Source organism: Ahaetulla prasina, chromosome 7, assembly GCF_028640845.1.
Source record: "Ahaetulla prasina isolate Xishuangbanna chromosome 7, ASM2864084v1, whole genome shotgun sequence".
Classification (NCBI taxonomy): domain Eukaryota; kingdom Metazoa; phylum Chordata; class Lepidosauria; order Squamata; family Colubridae; genus Ahaetulla; species Ahaetulla prasina.
In genome coordinates, this window is record NC_080545.1 from 74,766,782 (window position 1) to 74,792,855 (window position 26,074).

Below are 26,074 nucleotides of genomic sequence, written 5' to 3' on the forward strand. Positions count from 1 at the left end.
ATCAGTGTTTCCCAGCCTTAGCTACTTGAAGATGTGCAGACTTCAATTCCCATGGTGGCTGTGGAATTGCGGGAGTTGAAGTCGAAACATCTTCAAGAGGACAAGGCTGAGAAATACTGATCTAGATCAAAATAACCAGTATCCTAAATTGCTTCCCAAAAACTACCCAATACCATAAACTGGAGAAGAAATGTTCTACTAATTTCATAAATTGAAACCTAAACAAGTTCCATTTGTCCTAATCAAGTCTTTGAAATAAGGCGAGAAATGTCAAAGATAATCCAACTTTATTTTGGAATGATCAATGGGCAAAAAAAAATATTCTTCCTTTGTGGTCAAGTTCAAAAGCCACAAATCACCCAGGACTCAGTTGAAGCCTCATGCAAATTATTTGCCTTCAGCTCTTTTAGCTATGAACTGAAGTTTTATCAAATAATTTTGAACAGTTAAAAAAAGTCAACAGAAACATATATGAAATTAAGGGGAGGTAGTGTATGTGACACAATGGAGGTTGTTATATTAATTTGCTTCAGTCCTGAAAAACTGACCCCGAACAGGTCTGTTTGGAAAATATATATACAGTATTTGATCAGGATCAAGGACACACAAAAAACATATTCAATAATATCTAACACCGTTAGATTGCAAAGATGAACCAGTGTTACGTGAACACGATATTGCTAATTAAGTTACAAATGATCCACAAATTCAAAGAAGTTATTCTCATGAATCAAAACCAAACCCTGGTTAACTTTCACCAATGAAAACTTACATAGTTCTGGTCACTCTGCTTAAAATTCACTGCCTTTTTCCTTATACTACATTTACATTCATGTAAAACAGGTCATCTGAACTGGCTGCCCAGAACAAAATCAGATGCAAAACAAATGGTCCAGTTACATATCTCTTGGCTTAATGCAGCATCTCAATTAATGCAATTCTACTGAATAGCCTGAAACACCTGTCAACTTTTAGCATTCGCAACATTATTCATTAGCTCTTGGGGGGGGTGCAATGGCTCACCAGTTAAAGACACTGTGGTTGTCAATTGGAAAGCTGACAGACTAGGTTTGAGACCCAAATACTATGTGACGAGGTCAGGGTGAGCTCCCGTTACTTGATAAAGTTCCTGCTAACCTAGCAGTTCGAAAGCATGCAAATGCAAGTAAATAAATAGGTACCACTTAGGAGGGAAGGTAGGGACATGGTGGCTCAGTGGCTAAGATGCTAAGCTTGTCAATCAAAAGGTCAGCAGTTCAGTGGTTCAAATCTCTAGTGCCGCATAATGGGGTGAGCTCCCGTTACTTGTCCCAGCTTCTGCCAACCTAGCAGTTCGAAAGCACATAAAAAATGCAAGTAGAAAAATAGGGACCACCATTGGTGGGAAGGTAACAGCGTTCTGAGCGCCTTTGGCATTTAGTCATGCCGGCCACATGACCACGGAGACATCGTCGGACATAGCTGGCTCTTCAGCTTTGAAACGGAGATGAGCACCGCCCCCTAGAGTTGGGAACGACTAGCACATATGTGTGAGGGGAACCTTTACCTTTACCTTAGGAGGGAAGGTAACAGCATTCCACGCACTTTGGCAAAAAGTTATGCTGGCCACATGACTACAGAAGCGTCTTCAGCCAACACTGGTTCCCTCAGCTAAAAAACAAAGATGAGCACCACCTCCTAAGAATCAGACATGACTGGACAAGGGAAACCTTTATTCATCACTCTAGAGCAGATCCAGAAAACTGGTTTGACAATAAGTCATATATCAAAGAACCAGATCCATTGATTTTTTTTTTATTCTGACACATTTGAAGGTAGAAGAATTAGCTATAATTTATGGTTGAAATTTGTGGTTGAAAGTACAGGGCTTCAGGAATCATGCTGTCTTCATTAGAAAAGCCACTTATACAGTTTATCACTAACTCTCCTCAGGTAGAGAACAAATATAATTGTTGAAGAAGATGCAAAAAAGAGGCAAAATAAGTAGCTGAAGAAATGCAAATCCTAAACAGGAAGACAAGACCATAACAAAAAAAAGTTTTAACCATCTGCCCTCCAGATGCACACTACCAATCATAATTCAAAATCTTTATTCCTCCTGATTATTCTTTTTAAAGTCAGAGTTTAAGCCCTTCAGTTAGAAGATGTCTTTCTATTTTAAAGAAAAGCATGTCACCACCTCAAAACTAGATTTTCCCTAGCTATGTGTGTGCATGGATCTCTATATTTTTTTAAAAAATTGCATTTTATAGTTTTCTTAAGGGTATATTTACCAACTAATGAAATGTTTGTGGGCAGTCTATCCAGCAATGGATTAAAAAAAAACAGTTTTCTCCTCAAGGACAGAACACAGAACTTGCTCTATTTGCAGAAAACCATTTTCCTCCTGGAACCATCCGAGGTGTACTCAGCTCATTGCAAAAGCTGTGTGATTCATTCATTAAGAGCCAGTACCCAGAATGTGTAAGGCCACCACAACCATTTAAGACAGGAGGCTCTTTTGGGGAGACGGAGGTGAACCAAGACAAGACATATCATTCTACATCCAGCCCTCCTTTTAATCTAATTTGGTGGCAAAACAGAAGGAAGTGAAAGAAACTTCACATGATTATCTTCCACAGGCTGACTATTTTCAAACAACTGCTTTTAGCCGAATGCCTCTTCCCATTAGATGCAATTTGCTTTAATTCAGAAGCCGACTCCAGTCATGGAGATGCATTTCCATGTTCCTTTTAATGTTGGGCAAAGGTTCAATTCACTAAGTCAGACCTGTATTATTTGATTGCAATTGATTCTCACAGCAGCTGCTTCAGCCAAAGCTCTTTGCTTTTTCTCTTTAAACTCTGGGGAAATTGGCTCACACCCTCAGGCTAAACTGCCTTCTTTTACAAGGTCAGACTACGCTGACTGAGATAAAGGCATGCGGTTCTTGTTCACTTCTGTATGTTTAGCGAAGAATTATCTGAGCTGGCTAGAAAATATAATTTTATTTAATTCAGTCATTACTTGCAGACGGGAAAACAAAAACAACGGGAAAACTTTCCATTAATATAGCTGAACCCCTAAGTATTATCTTTGATAAAGCTTTCACTACCAGTTCTCTTCCCAAACTTTGGTCACTAGCCACAGTCATCCCCATCTTCAAAAAAGGAGACCCCAGCTTAGTCGAAAACTACAGACCGATCTCCCTTTGCTGCGTCACCTGCAAAGTCATGGAATCTATCATCAATCAATCCATTACCTCACACTTAGAAACTAACAACCTACTCTCCAACAAACAATTTGGTTTCAGGAAAAAGTTATCATGTAACTTACAACTTCTCCACTGCAAAACATATGGACTTCAAATCTAGATCAAGGCAAATCAATAGATGCAATCTACATAGACTTCTGCAAAGCTTTTGACTCAGTAGTACACGATAAACTTCTCCTTAAACTAACATCCTATGGCATCTCAGGACCCCTCCACAAATGGATATCTGCTTTTCTGTCTAACAGACAACAAGTGGTCAAAATTGGCAATGCTTTATCAAATCCTGTTCCTGTCAAGAGTGGCGTTCCTCAAGGCAGCGTCCTTGGACCAACACTCTTTATTCTATACATTAATGATCTTTGTGACCATATCTCAAGTAATTGTGTTCTCTTTGCTGACGATGTCAAACTATTTAACACCACAGACAACACTTCTATCATTCAAAACGACCTTGACCATCTAACCGCTTGGTCTAAAATTGGCAGCTCCAAATTTCAACCAGCAAATGCTCAGTCTTACATATAGGAAAAAGAACTCTAAAACTAAGTACATACTAGATGGACATTACCTTACAGACGACCCCATCCCGTTAAAGACCTTGGAGTTTTCATGTCAAATGATCTAAGTGCCAAAGCCCACTGCAACTACATAGCAAAAAAGCTCTAAGAGTTGTAAACCTAATTTTATGTAGCTTCTTTTCCAAAACACCACACTACTAACCAGAGCATATAAAACATTTGCTAGACCAATTCTAGAATACAGCTCACCTGTTTGGAACCCTCACCACATCTCTGACATCAATACAATTGAGCGTGTCCAGAAATATTTTACAAGAAGAGTTCTCCATTCCTCTGAAAACAACAAAATACCTTATCCCACCAGACTTGAAATCCTAGGCTTAGAAAACTTGGAACTCCGTCGCCTTCGACAAGACCTAAGTTTAACTCACAGAATCATCTATTGTAATGTCCTTCCTGTCAAAGACTACTTCAGCTTTAATTGCAATAATACAAGGGCAACCAATAGATTTAAACTTAATGTAAACCGCTTTAATCTAGATTGCAGAAAATATGACTTCTGCAACAGAATCATCAGTGCTTGGAATACTTTACCTGACTCTGTGGTCTCTTCTCATAATCCTAATAGCTTTAACCAAAAACTTTCTACTATTGACCTCACCCCATTCCTAAGAGGACCATAAGGGGCGTGCATAAGCGCACAAACGTGCCTACCGTTCCTGTCCTATTGTTTTTCTTTTCTTCTTCCTATATATGTTTATATGTGTATATACTACATAATCTTTTTGTATGATGTTGTGACAAATAAATAAATAAAAAAAAAAAACTTGATGCCACAGTAAAACAGAATGGTTCTGTTCCCAATAATGCAGAACCTCTGGATCTAGGCTGCAAAAATTGTGGATGGCTAATTGATAATAGCAGGTATATTCTCTGTATCACTTTGTTACCCTGTAACAAACATTCCTATACTCAAGACTTGTTTTGTTTAGAAGTCTAAACTTTAGCTTAGCATATTGTACAAATCCCTTCTACTCTCTTCTGTGTGACACATGCCTTTAGAAAACTAGTCAATTGTGATCTGCAGGTCTTGTGAACAGAGCCACAAGTGACGACCTAGCATATTGGTTCCATCATGTATGTACTAATACACAAATCTATAATATTTTCAAGAACTGGTTGGTTGGTTGGTTGGCTTTGTTTTTATGAACGCTTTAATTTTTTTAGTTGCAGGAGTAGAAAGGAATTAAGATTACTCCAAAACATTATCCTGCCTCAGACAAAGGCAAATATTTGGATATTTATCTGGGATTCCCCTTGACTTATTTTAATGATGGTCATAGAATAATATCCTCAATCACATCTGAAAGTAGCACATCATTGCCTTCCAACTTCCTACAAGAAGCTTGGAATGAGTAACAGTCTTCAGCTTTTAGCATCTGAGCACATGGCTCAGATTAAACAGAGTCATTGGGCTCACACAATAAACTAAGCCAAAACCAAATAAAAACTAAGCCAAAACCAAATAAACTGCTTCATTTTAGCACACTGCATAAACTGGCCAGTATAGTGATACATTATAATTAATAGTTTAGTGTGTTACATAAACACAGCTGAGTTGATTTAACAAACTATTAATAAACAAAAGATAGTTTAGCATACTGTGTGAATCAGGTCGATGTCTGTAGAATTATGAGTGTTAAAAAGTAAGAGTTTACTGTGTTTGAAAGTGCACTCTTATACAAATAGGTAACAATTGTCTGGAGACTTCCCCATGGTCCTCCAATGACAATTTGTATGACTGTCAAAGTTATGTCACCAAGTGCAACTGCAGCTCCATTATCTGAACTGGATGTTGCCAAGTGAGACATTTGTTAAGTGAATTTTGTCCCATTTTATGACCTTTCTTGCCACAGTGAATCTCTGCAGCTACTGGGTTATTAACCTGGTTGTTAAGTGAATCTGGCTTCCCCACTGACTATGCTTGTCAGAAGGTTGCAAAAGGGGATCCTGGGATCCCGGGACACTACAACCGTCATAAATACGAGTCAGTTGACAAGCATCCAAATTTTGATCATATGACCATGGGTATGCTTAAGCGTGAAAAACAATCATGTCACTTTTTTCAGTGCCTTTGTAACTGAACAATCACTAAATGAACTGTTGTAAATTGAGAACTATCTTTAGGGTTCCCTGCCTGGGCAGGGGGTTGGACTAGAAGACCTCCAAGGTCCCTTCCAACTCTGTTATTATTATTATTATTTAGTTCACAGATATGCTGGCACTGGATACCAGAGTGAGAATTAGAGAATGTAGATGGCTTTCTAATCCATTAGCTGTTAGCTACTTCTTTTTTTACTTAATTGCAGTGGTGGAATTCAATTTTTTTTACTACCAGTTCTATGGGCGTGGCTTGGTGGGAGTGGTGTGGCTTGATGGGAGTGGCTTGGTGGGCATGGCAGGGGAAGGATACCACAAAATCTCCATTCCCACTCTACTCCAGGGGAAGGATAGTGAAAAATCCCCATTCCCTCTCCACTCCAGGGGAAGGATACTGCAAAATCCCCATTCCCTCCCCACTCTGGGGCCAGTCAGAGGTGGTATTTGCCAGTTCTCCGAACTACTCAAAATTTCCACTACCGGTTTTCCAGAACCTGTCAGAACCTGCTGAATAGCCCTGCTAAATTGGCCTTTAAGCATAAACTTTTGCTTAGAGATTTTCTATATCCAATTCACCAATTTTCTCATTCAAACCAACTGTTCAAGTGCTTCATCATGCCTTTTTGGGGGTTTAAGTTTCCCAGGGTGGAGAAGTCACTACTGTCTTTCAGACTATAGTACCTAAAGACTGAGTTTTGATCTCTGTCATGTTTATAATATGTTTTCAACTATCGAATCCCAGAACCACAATTTGCTTTTCCTAAACAGAAAGGCTGCATTGTTGCAATGGGAAGCCCTCCTTCTGGAGTAATTTTAATTATAAACATTTTCATTCAGACTCTGTAGGAGAAAGAAAAGAATACATTTCACTGCATGTTTTGATTGCAGTGGTTTTTTATTTTTATTTTTTGGCCAAATGAAATGTTCATGTAAGGAAGTGGATCCTGCCACTCCATATTTAACATCAACTCTCTTTCGGCTCTCACTCTGGTCTTAATTTGGAGAAAAATAATTGAGAATTTGAGGTAGATAAATGGTCAGCAACAGCAAACTGTGTTCTGTCTGCCATGTCTCCAGGACTACCCAGCCCAACTAGGAAAAAGAAATGTGTTGGTCTTTTTTAAAATATTAGATGACGGAATTGCTTAGGCACAAGCTGCTTGAAACAAAAACTATTCCCCGAAGCTCCCAATTTATACCAAGCAGAGAGCAAAGACAGCGCTCTTCCAGGTAATCCATCATTTAAACATTGTGGGACATCTACCATGACACCCAACTGCCTAATCTTTTGCTAATGAGAAAGAGATAGACTGCTGAAGAAATCTCCTCCATTTGATTAGTCAACATAATCACAGAGCTGTTACTTGGGCTTGCAATGTGACAAATGCACTGTAAGAGAGGTGGATTCAGTGAGAGAGTTGTCTCAAAATTACAAGTCAAAAGTGGAGAAAATTTTGAGTACATAAATGGGTTATCAAATCTGAATGGAAGAACTTATGCAATGGGTAGGATCTTTGTGTGATGAGGTAGCGTCTTTTGGATACCAGCATGGTGACTCAATATACCAAGTAAGAAATACACAGTGCAGTCATCAGCATAACTACTGATTACTTCTGTAAGTCCTTAGTTGTTCGTTTTTCATTACTGTATACTACACCATGTGTCAAACTCACCGCATCATGTTGCCGTCACGTGACGTATCATGATGATTTTTCCCTTCGCGGAGCTGGGATGGGCGTGGCCTGTGTGTGACGCATCCGGCCCGTGGGCCGCCAGTTTGACACCCCTGTACAACACCATCTTGAAGTGTTAAACTGATAACACTTACTGTTACCAATAGGTGATGTAGATGAGGTATATAAAGACCCAATGTTAGGATTATTTTAGGCACCACTCTAATTACAGAGAGAAAGTATGTCACAGTCTCATAAGGAAGTGATGACATGGCCAAACCAAAGAAGTAAGGAAGCTTGATGTTACTAACAATCACAATATCTAAAGCAAGAACACATTATAAAGCAAGGACACATGAATGAAATGTAAGAAACTGAGTATTTAAGAAGTAAACAAACTTGAGTGTTTGTTTACTTCAAGTGAAATTAACTACTAAATATGACTTAATGTGATATGCTATGCATTTTGGCAACCACTGCCAGCTGCTGCAGATTTGGTGGTATACAAATGGGAGAGACCTGTTTTGATCAAAGGTAGCCAAAAATCAGGAGTCTGGTAGAACCTTTTGTTAAGCTTTTATTAAAAGGCATACTATTTTGTGAAGTACATCTCACTTCATCAGATTCACTGAGTGGTCAATGGGTATACTGTAGGTTTTAAATTAGGACAAGGTAGGGAAATAAAGGGAGAGGAAGACAGGTCCCAATTCATCTCACTTTAAATTTTGCATCAATGTAGTTGCTTCAAGCAACATAAAAGGTAAAGGTAAAGGTTCCCCTCGCACATATGTGCTAGTCGTTCCCGACTCTAGGGGGCGGTGCTCATCTCCATTTCAAAACCGAAGAGCCAGCGCTATCCGAAGACATCTCCGTGGTCATGTGGCCAGCATGACTCAAGGCCAAAGGCGCACGGAACGCTGTTACCTTCCCACCAAAGGTGGTCCCTATTTTTCTACTTGCATTTTTTACGTTTTTCGAACTGCTAGGTTGGCAGAAGCTGGGATAAGTAACGGGAGCTCACCTTGTTACATGGCACTAGGGATTCAAACCGCTGAACTGCCGACCTTTCGATCGACAAGCTCAGCATCTTAGCCACTAAGCCACCGCGTCATAAACCAGACTGTAAATATGTGGGCACTTCCAATAGAGAATATCTGAATCAGTTCCTAATAGTAAGTTGACTACATGTAATTCAATCATCCAGCTAATCCAAGTTTAAATTGCAGAGCAGTTCATGGATTATTGAGGTCATATATATGGGTCAAGTTTAGAAAATTAAAGAAAGAGTTGATCCAGCAAGTCTTGACTTGACTTGAACCTCAAGTCAGAATCTAAGAACAATATAAGGAAGAGATTCAGAACATTCCAGTTCTAATATGTAAAAGAGAATATGAAAACCTATGAGAAAAAAATAAGATTGTATGAAATCCACATTTTTTTCTAAACTGATACATGCAGCTCAGAAAAACAGGTACTGAGAAAAGAAGCAACAAGATAGATGGTTTCAAATTAGGCAATTGGATATGGTTAGTAATACCGTTGTATCAGGGACTGCAAGATGAGCCAACAAACCTGGACAAATAAAGACTATTTCCTTGAGGTGATGATGAGCAAGCATAAATTCATGTATTTTGGACATCTGATTTAAGCAAATGATAGTCAAGAAAAATGTGCTTGGCAAAATTGAGAGAAGTAGAAAAGAGGAAGGCAATGGATCAAGTGATGGAGAGGATCATATCCTTGGAACACTACAGATTATGGACAAAGGCAAGTTGAAATGTTAAGCATTGGATACTCAAGAATCAATATGTCATAGTTGCATCTCATGTTGTAATGCTGATAGCCATCCATCCATGCATTCACCCACCCATCCATTTACCGTACATCTCGAGTATGCATCTATAGTACATTTTAAATTTCATGCATGACTGAGAAAGCAATATATGGTTTCAAATAATACTAAAGAGATCTATGATAATCTGTCATGTGAATTCATATGTATCTTTCCTCATATTCAGCATATCTGCCATGTTGGCCTAGTAAATCATTAAATGAATGGTTTTTCAAAATCTATCTTTATGTTCCTCTTTTTGATTGTCACTTTGAAATAATCCTCTGCACATATCCAAAGAGTGTCATGCAATGCCCTGGATCCATGTGTATCAACCTGTGTGGTGCCATGGAACATAGGATCCATAATTTTTTATTTATGCACTGATCCTAGATTTGACAGCGGCTCTTTTTTAATTTCTCTGACAAACATATTCAGATTTTGAAATGTGGATGCAAACAAGCTACCATATTTTGGAGAGTGAACATTATTTATTGATTTCATCTGTGACAAACGGGTGCATAAAAATCGATGGCTTATGTAAAGTTACATGTCTGAGATTTAGGTTGGTTATGGAGTGATAGCACAATGAATGATTCATTGAACTTCCCCCTACAGTGTATGAATCTGCGTCTTTTGAAAGTATTTGGGAGAGGCACGGTTTCTATGATTCATAAGGATTTAATTAAATTTAAATTTAATTAATTTAAAGATCCATGAGTTAGCTCTGATTTAACTTTTCATATAAAATTATGATAATTCTTAAGAATATGCACCTCAGAATCTTCTTCCCATAAGATCCAAAAACAATCAGATCAGCTGAAATTCAAAAAGAAATCTGTTCTGTTTTGCATCCCCATTGGAATAAAAATAATTAAAAGTTGTGATTTTGTTCTTTTTGTCTGCTGAGAAAGAAATGGAATTTATAGCTCCATGGTATTTCAGGCAGGTATCATGTAAAAATTTAGAACATCCATATTCAAGGCTTTGGGGAAAGGTGTGCATTGTGGCAATGCCAAAAATAATCAGAACGATGATTCTGACGGCTAATTCTGTGCAGAAGGATGTGGGCTATGTTTCTAAGGTAAAGGTAAAGGTAAAGGTTCCCCTCGCACATACGTGCTAGTCGTTGCTGACTCTAAGGGGTGGTGCTCATCTCAATTTCAAAGCTGAAGATCCAGCGCTGTCCAAAGACATCTCCGTGGTCATGTGGCCAGCATGACTCAATGCCAAAGGTGCACAGAACAGTGTTACCTTCCCACCAAAGATGGTCCCTTTTTTTTCTACTTGCATTTTTACGTGCTTTCGAAACTGCTAGGTTGGCAGAAGCTGGGACAAGTAACAGGAACTCACCCCTTTACATGATAGCACTAGGGATTCGAACCGCTGAGCTGCCGACCTTTCGATCGACAAGCTCAGCGTCCTAGCCCAGCCCTGAGCCACTTATGTTTCTAGTAAACCTCACATAGAAAGCACAAGAATCCATGCTTCAGAGCCACATTTTGAAACCGTCAATGTCAGGTATCTATGGAGATTTTTTTATTATTATTTGCATTTATATCCCGCCCTTCTCCGAAGACTCAGGGCAGCTTACACTATGTTAGCAATAGTCTTCATCCATTTGTATATTATATACAAAGTCAACTTATTGCCCCCAACAATCTGGATCCTCATTTTACCTACCTTATAAAGGATGGAAGGCTGAGTCAACCTTGATGATTCACAGTCATCCAGGTAATGGTTGTCCCAAAAGTGTTTTTTTCAAAAGAATTGAAAATTGAACTGGAATTTCTTTGTTTTTTCCATGAAGATGTTTCGCTTCTCATCCAAGAAGCTTCATTGGTTCTGACTGAATGGTGGAGAATAGAAGGATTTATATTCCTTGCGGACATTTGGTCATTAGCACTTTCTGAGAGTCGTCATGGAGGCCACTTGAAGGTTTATGAAGGGACAGCCCTTTCAGCAGTTCCAAGAAGGTTCTAAACCCATTTGCACTATTGTGGTGACCCTGAGGGCACAGATAAACCTCCAAATAGCCTCAAGGAATCTCAGAAAGATGCTAATGACTAGAGGCAAGAAATATAATTCCTTTCATTCTCCACCATTCAGTGAGAAGTTTCTTGGATGAGAAGTGAAGTGTCTTCACGGAAAAACAAAGAAAGCCCAGCTGCCTTTTCAAAAAGTGCCTTTGGGACATGTCAATGTCAAAATTCATCAGAATAATTATGGCTTAATTCGCTGCAGAAATTTATGATATGGCTTTATGTAAATGTGTTAATATTACTTTATAATGCCTTGGTAAGGCCACACTTGATATATTGCATTCAGTTTTGGTTGATGTAAAAAAAGATGTTGAGACTCTGGAAAGAGTGCAGGGAAGAGCAACAAAGATGATTAGGGGACTGGAGGCTAAAACATATGAAGAACGGTTGCAGGAACTGGGTATGTCTAGTTTAATAAAAAGAAGGACTAGGGGAGACATGATAGCAGTGTTCCAATATCTCAGGGTTTGCCACAAAGAAGAGGGAGTCAAACTATTCTCCAAAGTACCTGAGGGTAGAACAAGAAGCAATGGGTGGAAACTGATCAAGGAGAGAAGCAACTTAGAACTAAGGAGAAATTTCCTGACAGTTAGAACAATTAATAAGTGGAACAACTTGCCTGCAGAAGTTGTGAATGCTCCAACACTGGAAATTTTGAATAACCATTTGTCTGAAGTGGTGTAGGGTTTCCTGCCTGGGCAGGGGATTGGACTAGACGTCCAAGGTCCCTTCCAACTCTGTTATTATTATTATTATTAAATGTCACCAGAAATTGTGAACTGCAGTGAGGCTCAGTGGCTCAATTCCATGTTTTTCCATCACAGTAGTGCCAAAAAATCTTATAATCTTATATAAAATATATGATTGTGATGGCAGACTGACTGTTGTGTAAATCTTTAAGATCTAAGGAAATCCACATTTTGCCCCATGCTGGTATCAAAAATAATTGGATCTCTTATGCTTAAAACTATAGTTATGGCATGGTCCCCAGGTAAAATTATGAGAATCTTTGAGGAACCACATCTCAAATCCCAAATAGTTAAGGTGTCCTCTGGACAGCTGGATATATGAGATAAGACAATAGCTTCCTATGGGTCTCATGTGGAAATTATGTGAATCCACAATTTAGATCCACATTTTGCACCACAGCAGAATGAGAAACTGTTAGTTCCTGATTTTGTTCCTGATTTTGTTGCTGATTCCATGCAAACAGCTGTAATCTAAGATTTGAGTGTGGCTTCCTGTGGATTCTTTATAAAAAATCACTCAACTCCCAAAAATCCAAGTCTGAGTTCCACATGTTTTTGTTATCACCTTGTCAATAATTATCACACCATGTGATGATACATGTGCTCGGCACTTTGAGGGTGGTTTCCTAAGGATCTCCTATCCAGATCATGCAAATGCATTGGACTTTTTAACTGTATAAAGAACATATGATGTAATCGCGCTTTGTTAGTACTTTTTGAGGGGAATCCCATGTAAGAATTACAGGTTGGATTTCATGACGCCAACTTTTCTCCGGACCTTTTTTTTTTTTCTCCATCGTAATATTCGAGCCACGAGAACTTGCTAACTACTAGGGCTAAGTTAGAAACCCGAGGAAAACAAAAAACAGAAGAGCCGTACTAGGACCAGAAACACGAAGAAAGTCCTTTGGGTGAGTGAGAATTAAGGTACCACCCCCCTCCCCCCCCCCAACCGACTAGTTAGGAAGTTACTTTCAAGTGCGATGGCGATCGGGCTTTATTATTCCAATGTCCCGCTCGCAATTCAATTTCTCTCCAGCCACTGGAAGAGACGGTTTGCTTTGCTCCTACCCACCCACCCCAAACAAGCAAGAAGGTGCGATCCTGCCGGGGGGTTCGCTCCCCGTTGTCAGCCGCAACCCCAGGAAAGAAATCCAAAGCAGCCTCCTAAGAGGAGCCTCCGCGTCCGTCCTTCCCCATCCTCTGCCAGTCGCTGTTGCCTCAGTTGAGAATGCTGCCAGCACTCCCTCCGTGCACATGGCCAGCAGGACGAAGACCCGCCGAGATCCCGAGACTCATCGACTTCTTCTTCTCCTTCTGCTCCGGCAGAAGCAGCCACCGCTCCCGCCGCCCTCCTTTCTCCCCCGCGATTGGATCGCAACGAGAGGAGCCTTATGAAAGACCGTCCCGATCGCAGCTTTTCTCCCCGCTGTCTCTCTCCTCTCTCTCTCTCTCTCTCTCTCCCGTTACCTCCCATTCCACGCAGCCCTCACCGATGCCCTCCACCTGCGTGGGCCGAGGACGCCAGGGCTAGTAGCCCCTCGCATCCGCGCCAACCCACTGAAGTTCCTTCTCCTCCCACCCCTCCACCCGGCCCCAGCGCGGTGAGGAGGAGGAGGAGGATGGGGACGACACCGGCGGCACCCCCGCTCCCCTCCTGATCGCCTCCACCTCGGGTCCAACTTAAGGGTCCCCGGAGAAGCCGGAGAGGACCGAGCAGCCGTCCTTACCTGGGTGCAACATACTTTGGAAATAGAAGATGACGAGGGCGAAGGATCCCAAGCAAGTGACCAAAACCATCCGGCAAATCCGATTGATCCTCATCACTTCCAGCAGCGCCTGCTTCATGGCTTTGTCCCGGCGAGAATACTGTAGGTAGGTGGCGGGGAGGGGGGAGACCCTCACCCCGCAGGCTCTTGCCCAAGAGTTGCGTGACGGAGGAGCCGGAGCGCACGACCGCAGGGGTAAGTGGCAGTCTGGGCAAACCGGCCGGCTTCTTCGGGGAACCGGGCTGGCGTGATGCTGCTGCCGGCGGCGCTGCTGCTCTGGAGGATGCCTTGGACAGCAGCTCGCGAGCGCTGCCTCATTTGGCTGGCAGCTAGTCCTAGCCTGGGGTGTACCAGTCGGCTTAGATTGAGGGGGGGAGACGACTGAGGAAGCCTGTGAAACCTACGGAAGTCCCGCATCACCTCCAAGAAGGTCGCCTTGGAATACCATTCGACTCACCCTACTGGAGAATATGGTCGCGTCCGGCTGTTTCCCAAAGCCGTCTCGCCGCTTTCTTCGTGGTCCTAAAGCCCACCGTTCCAAGTTCGCGGGGGGATGCAGTGCGCAGACTGAGGTGGGTTCGTGGTCTCGGATGGTGAAGAGCATCTTGTCTTCCTCCTATCTCGTCTGGCCAGGTGGAAAAAGGTTTGTCTGGGGAAGGTTTCCATGCTCTCCTTTCTAAGGTACCCGGAGCTTTTGCTGTTTGAACCCGCCTAATGATGAGTTCTTGGGTTCTGTAAAATAGTCCTCATTTTTTCTAGCATTTTGGTTGGAGGTAATACAGGTACGGTGACCATATTTTCTTGGAAAAAATGCCCGAAGAGGGAGCAGTTCATAAGCATAAAAATGTGTTTATAATTTTATTTTTTGAATAAAACGTTCAAGAGCACAATCAAGAACACGTTCTAATAAAAATATCTAAAATTAAACAGTATGGTATTTTTTTAAAAAACACAATTCATTTTCTATATTTTTCTCATGAATATGAACGACTGTCCATTAAGTGATACCCGTAACAGTAAAAGTTAAATGACCAAAATAATAGCCAAAAATGAGTTTTTGAAGAATAAATAAATCTGAAGCACAGCTTTCTGAAATAAAAGACAGTCCTCTATAATAAAGGATGTGTGGTCATTGTCAATATAGGTATTAGCCAACTGGGGATTTTTTCTTCTATATATTTCATGGTCTAGTACAAATATTTACACAATAATTCATTTTAAATAGAAGGAGAGGTTTCTTCAGAGAATAAAAGGTAGAGGTGGAGAAAATAAATAAATAAAATACTTCCTTGAAAAGCATTTTAAGAAACTCTTGGTAGCCACAGCAGCCAAACTGTTATATACATTAGCAGGCTAAGACATTGCATCCATTGAGTTATTAAACAACTTAAACTGAAACAACAACAAAAAGAAAAAGAAATATTCTCTTGGTCTTAACTAATTTCAATCTGTGTTTTAATTTTTTTGTTCTAATGTTGTAAACTTCCTTGAATGCTCATATAGGTGGCATTGCTGAATTTAAACAAACAAACAAACAAACATTACCCAAGTTTTCAGTGTCCTTTGTTCAATTTTGGAAGCTAAACTTCAACTGATAAGTAATAAACTTGATTTCCAAATATCCAAGAGGGAAGGAGGAGTTGTTCAGGAAAAGAGGACATCTGAATTTCAACAGAGAAATTTCTAATTTTGGGATAGGAAATATATGAGCACTGTCTGGTAAGACTTAAAATAGGGTTAATGCTTTTTTTTAAAAAAGTAACTCATAGTCCCCAGTTTAAATCCTCACACTAAAGATGAATCTGGCAAATCTGGACATTACCTCCACGAGAGATGCAACTCCAATTCCATCACCTTTGCATTGTCACTCAACTTGTTTCTTTTCTAATACATGGAAAATTAAGATGCAAAATCCATGCAAAAAAAGAGCTCATAGTGACAGACTAGCTTGTTATCTACAGATCCTGTCTGCAGCTCTTCAGATCACTTATTATTAAGTCTTTCTCTGTTATTTGATGACATGACTAAAAGAAATCCTTTAAAATAAGGATTTCTTTAAATAAAGAAAAAGGAGGCCCATCTTCTGTCTGTCAACAATGTACTTTGAAAATTTATTCTAAAGACACAAGATACAACATGTTTATAGCCAGACAAGAACAAACAGAGAATCATCGTAACTTTTTGAGGCTATGATAGCACAATGGATACTTGCAGAAAAAATAAATCCGGACAACTTGGCTTTTTGATGTCCTAAAATCCTTAGGGAGACACCCTAATCTGTGAAAGTAATCAATGCAATGTACTGAATCAGTAGAATTTATGCATCCCTCTGCATTGTGCAATACTGTACTGCTTTCAGCTGTAAAATAACCTCTGCTGCAAAGATTATGAAAGACAAAGGCAAGTAGGAGAATTTCTCCTTGATGCTCATTTCAATAGCACTAATTTATAACTAGCTCTGTATGAAAAGCAAATGAAGATATCAGATCTACATGACTCAAGGGTGTCCACATAAATCAAAACAGATATACATGCTTTCAGACTTTGACATAGCTTATTTCTCTTTTTTATACATTCTCTTGCCTCTTTTCCCCATTGCTACATAACAGACTAAGACACCTATTGTTGTTTGGTGTCGTTAAAATAAAACAAGTTAAAATATGGTTTTCTGAAGGAGTCAAAGCCCCTCTTTTTACTAGTATTTCAGCACTGCCAGCTCTAACATGCTTGCAATTAATTGAGTTTGCTTTAATAGCAGGGTACCCTATGGACTAATTCTTTTTTCAGGCCAGGAGGTTGTTCCAGTAGAAAGGCATGTTCACTGTTGCCCCCACAATTTCCTGTATTTTACTTGCTAGAAATTACCATTCTTATCCCCTGGTATGATATAAGCTTACCAAGTACGGAAGTTCTCTATCTTGTCCTCTTTTATCTCTGTTAGTATCAAATTGAGAAGTATACAACCTGAGGCTATCAGGCTTTAATGCATTTCATTCCACTGTTATTCAGTTTACGATGAAATCAAAATTAGTTTTCCCTGATCCTGCTTGATTTTTCAAGCATGTGGGCCTTCTAAAGACCAAATGAGCTGTCAGCCTAGAAAAAAATGAGGTACAGACCTCTTGCCTAATGATACAAAATGGGTGGCATGCTATAAGCGGCAGGTTCCTGACCAGTGAAATATCTAAGATAGGCAAATGTTGTTTGATGGCGTTAAAGGCACTGTCACAGGATGTAAGCTGTTCCAACTAAAGCTACCTTTTAGAAATTGACTGATGATGATTTTGTCAATGCCAATGGTGTTCAAGTTGTGCTCCAGATGTTTTGGGTTTGCATCCAAGCACCTACTACCACCACTACTACCACCCCCACCACTATTATTACTACTACTACTACTACTACTACTACTACTACTACTACTATTGATCATCACACAGCCAGACGTTCAGACTGGGTTTGGCATTTTTGTCTACCTATTGAGTTCTTACCAAGGACCCGGGATAGGTAAATCTGGATGTTTGACGGTGTTATAGATATTGTCTCAGGATGGAAGCTGTTGTTGTTATTATTATTATTATTAATATTGATTTAATTTTCAGTGTAAAATTCACAATCTGGGGCTGGTAAAAACTTAACCATTCAAGTCTTCACCAAGGACCTAAGAGCTCTTAAGATATTATTATTATGCCTGACTCCTGATGATTCTGAAATTCAGCAATGCCATTATTAAAAACCACTAAGTAAAATGCTTTCTAGTCATCCAACTCATGTACTTTTAAAGCACCCATTCAAGTTGTGTTTCTGATGTCATAAAAGGACAACAAATTGTGAATTATCAAATATTTATCGCTGAGTTGACCGAAATTTTTACTGTTGGCGGTGGGGGGGGGGAGATATGCTCTTGGAATCTTATACCTCAAGTGTCTACAACTACAAGATCTGACAGAGTTGGCACGCTCCAAATCCCATCAATTAAATAGTGTCATCTTATGGGACCCAGGAAGCATGCCTGCTCTGTAGCTGCATTGCCCTGTAGAACAATCTTCAACTCATATTGGGTTGGCCCTAACCCAGCTGGCTTTTAGGAATGTCTTGAAGAAATGCTTCTTCTCCCAGGCATTGAATAGGATGTTATATTGAGTTTGTTTTAATTATGTGGTATGTGTTTTGGTGTGTTTGGCATAATGTGTTTTATTTATTGCTTTTTTCCCCTTACTGTGACGTTTTAATCCCAAAGTTGGTTGGCAAGTGGGTGGCCATGAGTGGCCATATAAATTGAAGGAATGTATGAATGTACTGCTTTGGCTACCAGTAACACAAACCCACACAACTTTCAAATAAAAGAATTTACAACATATAACTGGCAAATAGCTGATTCAATCAAATGGATCCAAGCAGAACAATTGACAAAAGGAAGTTATTCTGTCTGTGAGACTATAGATCTGGAAATCTAGAATCTCACTATGCTAATATTCATTTATTGTGCTTTGCAAATGTTTATTATAGTCCAAACTAAGTTTATTTTCTATAGCAAGTTCCCGCTGAAGGTATTCAGTTTATGAATACAGTAGATATATAAATAAAGACCTTATGAATTTGAAACAGATGCTGGTTGCAAAAAGATAACAGATAATAAAATGATGAGTAGATTTTAAGAAATATGTAGAACAAGGAGGAAAGGAGTATTGTAGTTTACTTGAACAAGCTATTGTTAATCCCTATCTTCCCATCTCAATAATATGATGTCATATTGTACAAGAGGATCTTAGGATCTCCATAGATCAAGTAGCCTCTAGACTTCATTGAGTGCTGTGGGCTGGTTACAGTCCTTACTCCATGTGGAAGAATCTATGCCCAGCAGGATAGTTTAGCGTGAAATGATAAGTAAGTAATAGCATTACAGGAATGACAACTCAAGCTAAGACAGTTTGATGGTTACAGGGCAGTTGAGAATCTGAAACAAATTTAAGCTTCCATAACCAGACCAATTACTTAACTAAAGACTCTTAGAGTCATTTCATAGCCTCTTTTTGTAATCTTTAACAAGATGGCTATATTGCCAGGGGAACTAGAAAATGGTCAGTGTCACCTGACCATTGAATTGATCCCTTAGAAGACGAAGAAGACAAATGGAAACATGTCACCCATAGAAAAAAACACAAACCTAATACAAAACCCCTGTTCAAACCAACCCACTCTGATGCAGCCCCATTAGTGCTAAGCAATCGATTTCATGGACTCTCCCTGGAAGAAAACATGCAGGCACATAGAAAAAAAGCATCATCAAATGTCCCTAAAACAGTAGCACTATCAAATACTTCTGTGGTAGTTAGAAAAATAGTCCAAGCTTCCCTAGGAAAAAAAAAGGTGAGTGTTGGTGATAGGAGATTCGATTCTCAAGGGAACAGAACCAGCCATCTGTAGACCAGACAGTCAATTCAGAGAGGTATGTTGTTTCCCTGGAGCAAAAATCAAAGATGTGGCTGAGAACCTAACCAAAATAATAAAACCCACAGATTACTACCCTTTTCTACTACTACATGTAGGGACGAATGACACAATACTCTATTGAAAACAATAGAGTGATTACGAGCAGCTAGGCAAGAAAGATATAGACTTAGGTGCACAAGTAGTTTTTTTCATCTGTACTGCCAATGAAAGGTCAACATAAGACAACCTCTGGCTTCAAAGAGGCGGAAAAGAGGATACAAATGAGCACAAACCAGTTAGTTTGATATTAGTACTAGACCAGCAGTTGATTAAGCATTTAGAAAAAAAAATCCTTGCTTTCCAGGAACCAATGGAATTTCTCAATCATAATTCATGTCAAACCAATCTAACCTGGCTATCAAGACTGGTTTGGAATAATGGGCCAGCAAGATGTATTTCAAAGACAGATACAAAGTCTTAACATTAGTTGTTGTTGTTGTTGTTGTTGTTAGTTGCGAAGTTAGTTGTCATGTCCAACCCATCACGACCCCATGGACAACGTTCCTCCAGGCCTTCTACTTGAGTCCATTTAAGCTCATGCCTACTGCTTCAGTGACTCCATCCAGCCACCTCATTCTCTATCGTCCCTTTCTTCTTTTGCCCTCAGTCTTTCCCAACATTAGGCTCTTCTCCGGTCCTTCCTTCACATTAGGTAGCCAAAGTATTTGAGTTTCATCTTTAAGATCTGGCCTTCTAAAAAGCAGTCAGGGTTGATCTCCTCTAGGACTGACCGGTTTGATTGCCTTGCAGTCCAAGGGACTCGCAGGAGTCTTCTCCGGCACCATAGTTCAAAGGCCTCAATTCTTTGGCGCTCAGCCTTTCTTATGGTTCAATGTTCACAGCCATACATTGCAATAATTTTAGTTAGGAAAAGTAAAAAGGCATGCATATAGAAGTGTGGGGTGGGGGGATATGCTGGCTGGGGAATTCTGGGAGTTGAAGTCCACATAGTTTAAAGTTGCCAAAGTTGAGACAACTCTAGTGTACCATGGAGAAAGGAGAAGAAAAAGCCTCCAGCATGGAACTGTTGCTTTTGGAGGTGACCCTGAATCTGATGTAATGTCTAGTTTTTGCCTCAAAAAGAAAGATCTACAACAAGTGAAATACTAGTATCCAATTATTTATTATTCATGTGGTGTTTCCATTTTCAAATTGTTTTTCAATGGTTAATATGTGCTCTGTCCCAAGCTGGAAGGATTGAACAGAAATAAATTCCAACAGAGTAACTGCAATGTGTGCGTGTGTGTGGGAGGGGGAAATCCATTGCACTGAAGTTGCTATAGCACCACTTACATATTCATTCATTCATTCATTCATTCATTCATTCATTCATTCATTCAATCAATCAATCAATCAATATATTTATATGACCACCCATCTCATAGGCATGATTCTGAGAAGCTAGCAGTTAAAAATAGAATAAAAAGATAATTTTTAAAAAAACCATCCAATTTTTAAAAACACAAACAACATAAAAATAACAGCAGCGAGAACACAAAGGGGTGAAATCCAGCAGGTTCTGGAGAACTGGTAGCAGAAATTTTGAGTAGTTCGGAGAACCAGCAAATACCACCTCTGGCTGGTCCCAGAGTGGGGAGGAAATGGGGAATTTTGCAGTATTCTTCCCCTGCCATGCCCACCAAGCCACACCACGCCCACCAAGCCATGCCCACAGAACCAGTAGTAAAAAAATTTGAATTTCACCACTGGCTCCACCCATACTATCTGGACCCCAGGCTTGGTAACAAAACCAGGTTTTCAATTTCTTGCAAAAGGCCAGCAGGGTGAGAGGGGAAATCTTATCATTTGGGAGATATGAAGTTCCGTAGAGTGGATTCCACAGCAGAAAAGTTTCTCTTCCGGGGTACAGCCAGAACGTGTGAAATGGATTTAGGTGTTGATCTGACTAGGTGGCTCAGTGGTCAAGACACTGAGCTTGTTGATCAGGAAGGTTGCCAGTTCGGCAGTTCAAATCCCTAGTACAGGTCTCCTGCATGGGGTTGGACTAGATGACCTCCAAGGTCTCTTCCAACTCTATTACTGTTACTGAGTTTAAGAAAACTACTACCAAAACATTACTCAGCAATAGATACTGTGGCTGAAAAGTTATTGAAATTCCAGGCTGCCTCAAAATAATTCTGGTCTCCAGATCACAAGTAATGATGTTGATCTCATTTGCCTTGGTCAGAATTCATCTCCAGCACTACTGGAGCAATACTGCTGAGCTAGACGATGTCCAGGGAGCGATAATATTGATAAGCAATGTGGAGATCATATTTCATAATGAATAATTAAAATATAACTTGGAAAATAGATAGGGCCTCTGTGGCTCAGACTGGTAAGACAGTCTGTTATTAACAGCAGCTGCTTGCAATTACTGCAGGTTCAAGCCCCACTAGGCCCAAGTTGACTCAGCCTTCCATCCTTTATAAGGTAGGTAAAATGAGGACCCAGATTGTTGGGGGCAGTAAGTTGACTTTGTATATAATATACAAATGGATGAAGACTATTGCTTGACATAGTGTAAGCCGCCCTGAGTCTTCAGAGAAGGGCGGGATATAAATGCAAATTAAAAAAAAAGTTGATTTAAGAGCAATATGATAGATATCTTGTATTTTAAGGGGATAGGGCTCTGAATCAATGAAGAGAAATGATAAAATACCAGGTTTAAGCAGAAAACTTCTCTTCAGATTATTAACTCTTCAGTAGTACGACATACTATATGTATAGGTAGTCCTCAACATATGACGACAATTGAGCACAAAATTTTTTTTGCTAAGTGAGAAATTTGTTAAGTGAGTTTTGCCCCATTTTATGACTTTTCTTGCCATATTTGTTAAGTGAATCACAGCTGTTGTTAAATTAGTAACACCGTAGTTAAGTGAATCTGGCTTTCCCATTGACTTTGCTTTCAGAAGGTCACAAAAGGTGATCACATGACCTTGGGACACGGCAACGGTCATAAATATGAACCAGTTGTCAAGCATCCAAATGTAAATCACATGACCATGGTCATAAGTGTGAAAAAGGTCATAGGTTTTTCAGTGCTGTTGTAACTTCGAACGGTCACTAAATAGATGGTTGTAAGTCAAGAACTACCTGTATCTTGGAAGGAGGTAGATCCTTCTTCATGAAGGATATTGAATGAGAGCCACCTGCTTGAAGAGTCACTGAACACGGATATGGCAAGAATGGATCTAAACTAGTTTATATTTTGGGATTATCCCAGTTTTACTTTGTTCCCATCATGTTGTTTGAAGGTGGTATTCAGCCGGTTCTGATCAGTTCTGGAGAACCGGTAGCGGAAATTTTGAGAAGTTTGGAAAACCGGTAAATACCACCTCTGACTGCCCCACCCCCATTTATTCTCTGCCTCCCCAGTCCTAGCTTATACTTATAAACTTATAAGTTTATACTTATAAACTTATAAGTTTATAAGTTTATACTTATAAACTTATAAGTTTATAAGTTTATACTTATAAACTTATGCCACTAGACTTGAAATCTTGGGTTTAGAAAACTTAGAACTCCGCTGCCTTCAACAGGACCTGTTTTTAACTCATAGAATCATCTATTGCAATGTCCTTCCTGTTAAAGACTACTTCAGCTTTAATTGCAATAATACAAGAGCAACCAATAGATTTAAACTTAATGTGAACCGCTTTAATCTAGATTGCAGAAAATATGACTTCTGTAAGAATCATCAGTGCCTGAAACACTTTACCTGACTGTGGTCTCTTCCCATAATCCCAAATGCTTTAACCAAAAACTGTCTACTATTGACCTCACCCCATTCCTAAGAGGTCCGTAAGGGGCGTGCATAAGAGCACAAACGTGCCTACAGTTCCTGTCCTATTGTTTCCTTTCATTATATCCAATTAATATAGTTATTACATACTCATGCTTATATATATGCTTATATATTATATAGTTATTTTCATGCTTATGCTTATATATACTGTTGTGACAAAATAAATAAATAAAATAAAAATAAAATAGCTGATCAAGTCCCAGCTGATCAGCTGGGTCTTCTGTTTCCCTGCACACGGAGCTGGAAAGCAAGTTAGGGGGAAGGGAATGGAGCTTTCACAGTATTCTTCCCCCTGGAGTGGGGTGGAAATGGAGATTTTACAGTATCCTTCCCCTGCCACGCCCACCAAGCCACGCCCACCGAACCGGTAGTAAAACATTTAGAATCCCATCACTGATGTTGTTCTATAGTATTGGAATGAGTAAGGTTCCCCCCAAAGGTCAATTTAAGTAGAAAATAGAAAAGCTGTACAAGTAATAAAATCACTTCTGCTTCTAATTATGTGCAACTTCCCTACTTTCCTCCATCTGCTAAAGAAAATATGGTACTTTTAACATTTAAATAATATGAGGCAATATTTCAAGGGAAGGTAGAGAAATTTTGAATCACATGGAAGTCTTATGAGGTAATGTAAACTAGAATCACTTCACACATTATACCCAGCCAGAAACTTTGCAAAGCATTATTCATTAATGTGGGCAAGTTAAGTAAACACAAAATGATTCTGAATATTCTGCTTTGGAATGTTGTTATGAATAGAATAACCATATTCCCCATTCATCTGGAAGAAGGTTGCTGGAAGGGTGAATTTTTTTTCCACTGTTCCCAGCAACTAGCTACTAAATGTTAGGCAACAGATGAAGGCTATTTGTAAATCAGTGGGATGAAATATACAAAATACAGACAAGTAGAATCACAGTTCTACATAGATAATGAAACTCTCTAGATGTTTTTGAAAAAAGCTGGATTGCCAATATTTGTTCCCATGCTTTTTACCCATTATCCTGATGCAGCAACTAAGTAAGGGGAAAGATTTCCTGGTAACATTTTAAGGGAGAAAAAGAAAAAAGAACATTACCAATTACAACTGTAGAAGGTTCAGAAAATTATGATTGCCCTTCTAACAGTGGCTATTCACAGTTGTTGAAGATGACACTTAAATTGTTGCATTGGGAATGTTTACTGTGTACAATGTGTACTAAGTCTTCTTAGCCTAGCTTTCCTTTTTGGAAAAAACCTGAATCTCTTAATGAATATAGATGAATTGTTTTGCCGTAAAATTCGTCTTCATGGGGATTTATAAAGATTGGTAACACCATAGCCTTTGCCCACTGTTTTATTTACAGAAAGGGGGATGGAGATCAGGATGCAAGAGATAAAAAGAAAGTCAATCACAGATTCTTAGCGACAGAGACAAAATTAGTCCTGGAACAGGGGTCTCCAACCTTGGCAACTTTAAGCCTGGCAGACTTCAACTCCCAGAATTCCCCAGCCAGCAAAGCAAAGCTGGTGGGGGAATTCTGGGAGTTGACGTCTGCCAGGCTTAAAGTTGCCAAGGTTGGAGACCTCTGTCCTAGAAGGCAATTCCTGGCAAAAGGGTCCATGTCATAAGAAGGACAGAATGTCCAGCTGAAAAGGTATTGATGTTTCTTTTACTCCCCCCAACCCCACTAATCTTATTCATCAAAGTTTTTTATTAACCAACAAACAAATACATAAAAAATCTACTAGAATTCCTACCTTTGATTCTTGCAGAAGCACAATAGCCTGTTGTAGTGGTGGGTTTCAAAATTTTTAACTACCGGTTTTGTGGGTGTGGCTTGGTGGGCGTGGCATGGCTTGGTGGGTGTGGCATGGCTTGGTGGGTGTGGCTTGGTGGGCGTGGCAAGGGAAGGATACTGTAAAATCTCCATTCCCACCCCACTCCAGGGAAATGGTTACTGCAAAATCCCCATTTCCACCTGATCAGCTGGGACTTGGGAGGCAGAGAATAGATGCAGGCGGGGCCATCAGAAATTTTACTACCAGTTCTCCGAACTACTCAAAAGTTCCACTACCGGTTCTCCAGAACTGGTCAGAACCTGCTGAAACCCACCTCTGGCCTGTTGATATATTTTTCTCTCCTATTCTCTACAAGTTAAAAACTACATTTTCTTTTCTTTAATGAGATTTAAGAAGACAAGTCAGTTCCGCAGATATAAAGTGTAAGGGGCAGCTGCAGTAATCTCTGGTTAATCCCCCTTTATAAGTAACTCATGGTATGCATACACAGTATAAAGGCAGCTATAAATGCAACTGACTATTATACTTAATTCTCCTATAATTAGACGTGTTAGTGTGTGGCATGAGATTACAGTGCAAACATGGCAAATAAAAGATGTTTTTCTTTAACATGCACCCAACTCAGAATTACCTTTGAAACAGATGGAGCTGGATCCATCTGGGGTATGTGCCAGATATAATGAATTTCAACTCCCAGAATTCTCAGCCAGCTGTCCTTACACCTTCTAAGATAATATGTTTGTCATATTTTTCCAGTCGTTCACTTGTGGAGGAGTAATTGTCATAAGTGTTGCTACTACTGGTAGTAGGCAGCTAAACTTTGGATTTATTTTACATATTTTTGACTTGTAGTTTTACTCTTTGTTTTAGGCTGAATTATTACTTTGTTAGGCAAGTTTAACGAATTGACTTAAATTCATTGGATTAATCATCCAAGACTATAACGTCTTGAATTAGTTGACAATTCTTATAAAAACAAAAAAAAATCAAAGAATA

The 26,074-nt window shown here is 39.6% G+C and overlaps 1 protein-coding gene across 2 annotated transcripts in view; it reads right to left on the reverse strand.

Moving 5' to 3' along the window:
* Positions 1-14,253, reverse strand: part of CHST11 (carbohydrate sulfotransferase 11) — a 213,236-nt gene extending 198,983 nt beyond the window's left edge. The window contains exon 1 of one of the 2 annotated variants that reach the window (XM_058190995.1): positions 13,972-14,253. In XM_058190995.1, the coding sequence (XP_058046978.1) occupies positions 13,972-14,074 (103 nt within the window). In that variant the 5' untranslated portion in view covers positions 14,075-14,253. Of the gene's footprint in view, positions 1-13,956 lie in introns of both variants that reach the window. The other variant, XM_058190994.1, reaches the window with a different exon arrangement.
* Between the last annotated feature and the right edge of the window lie 11,821 nt (positions 14,254-26,074).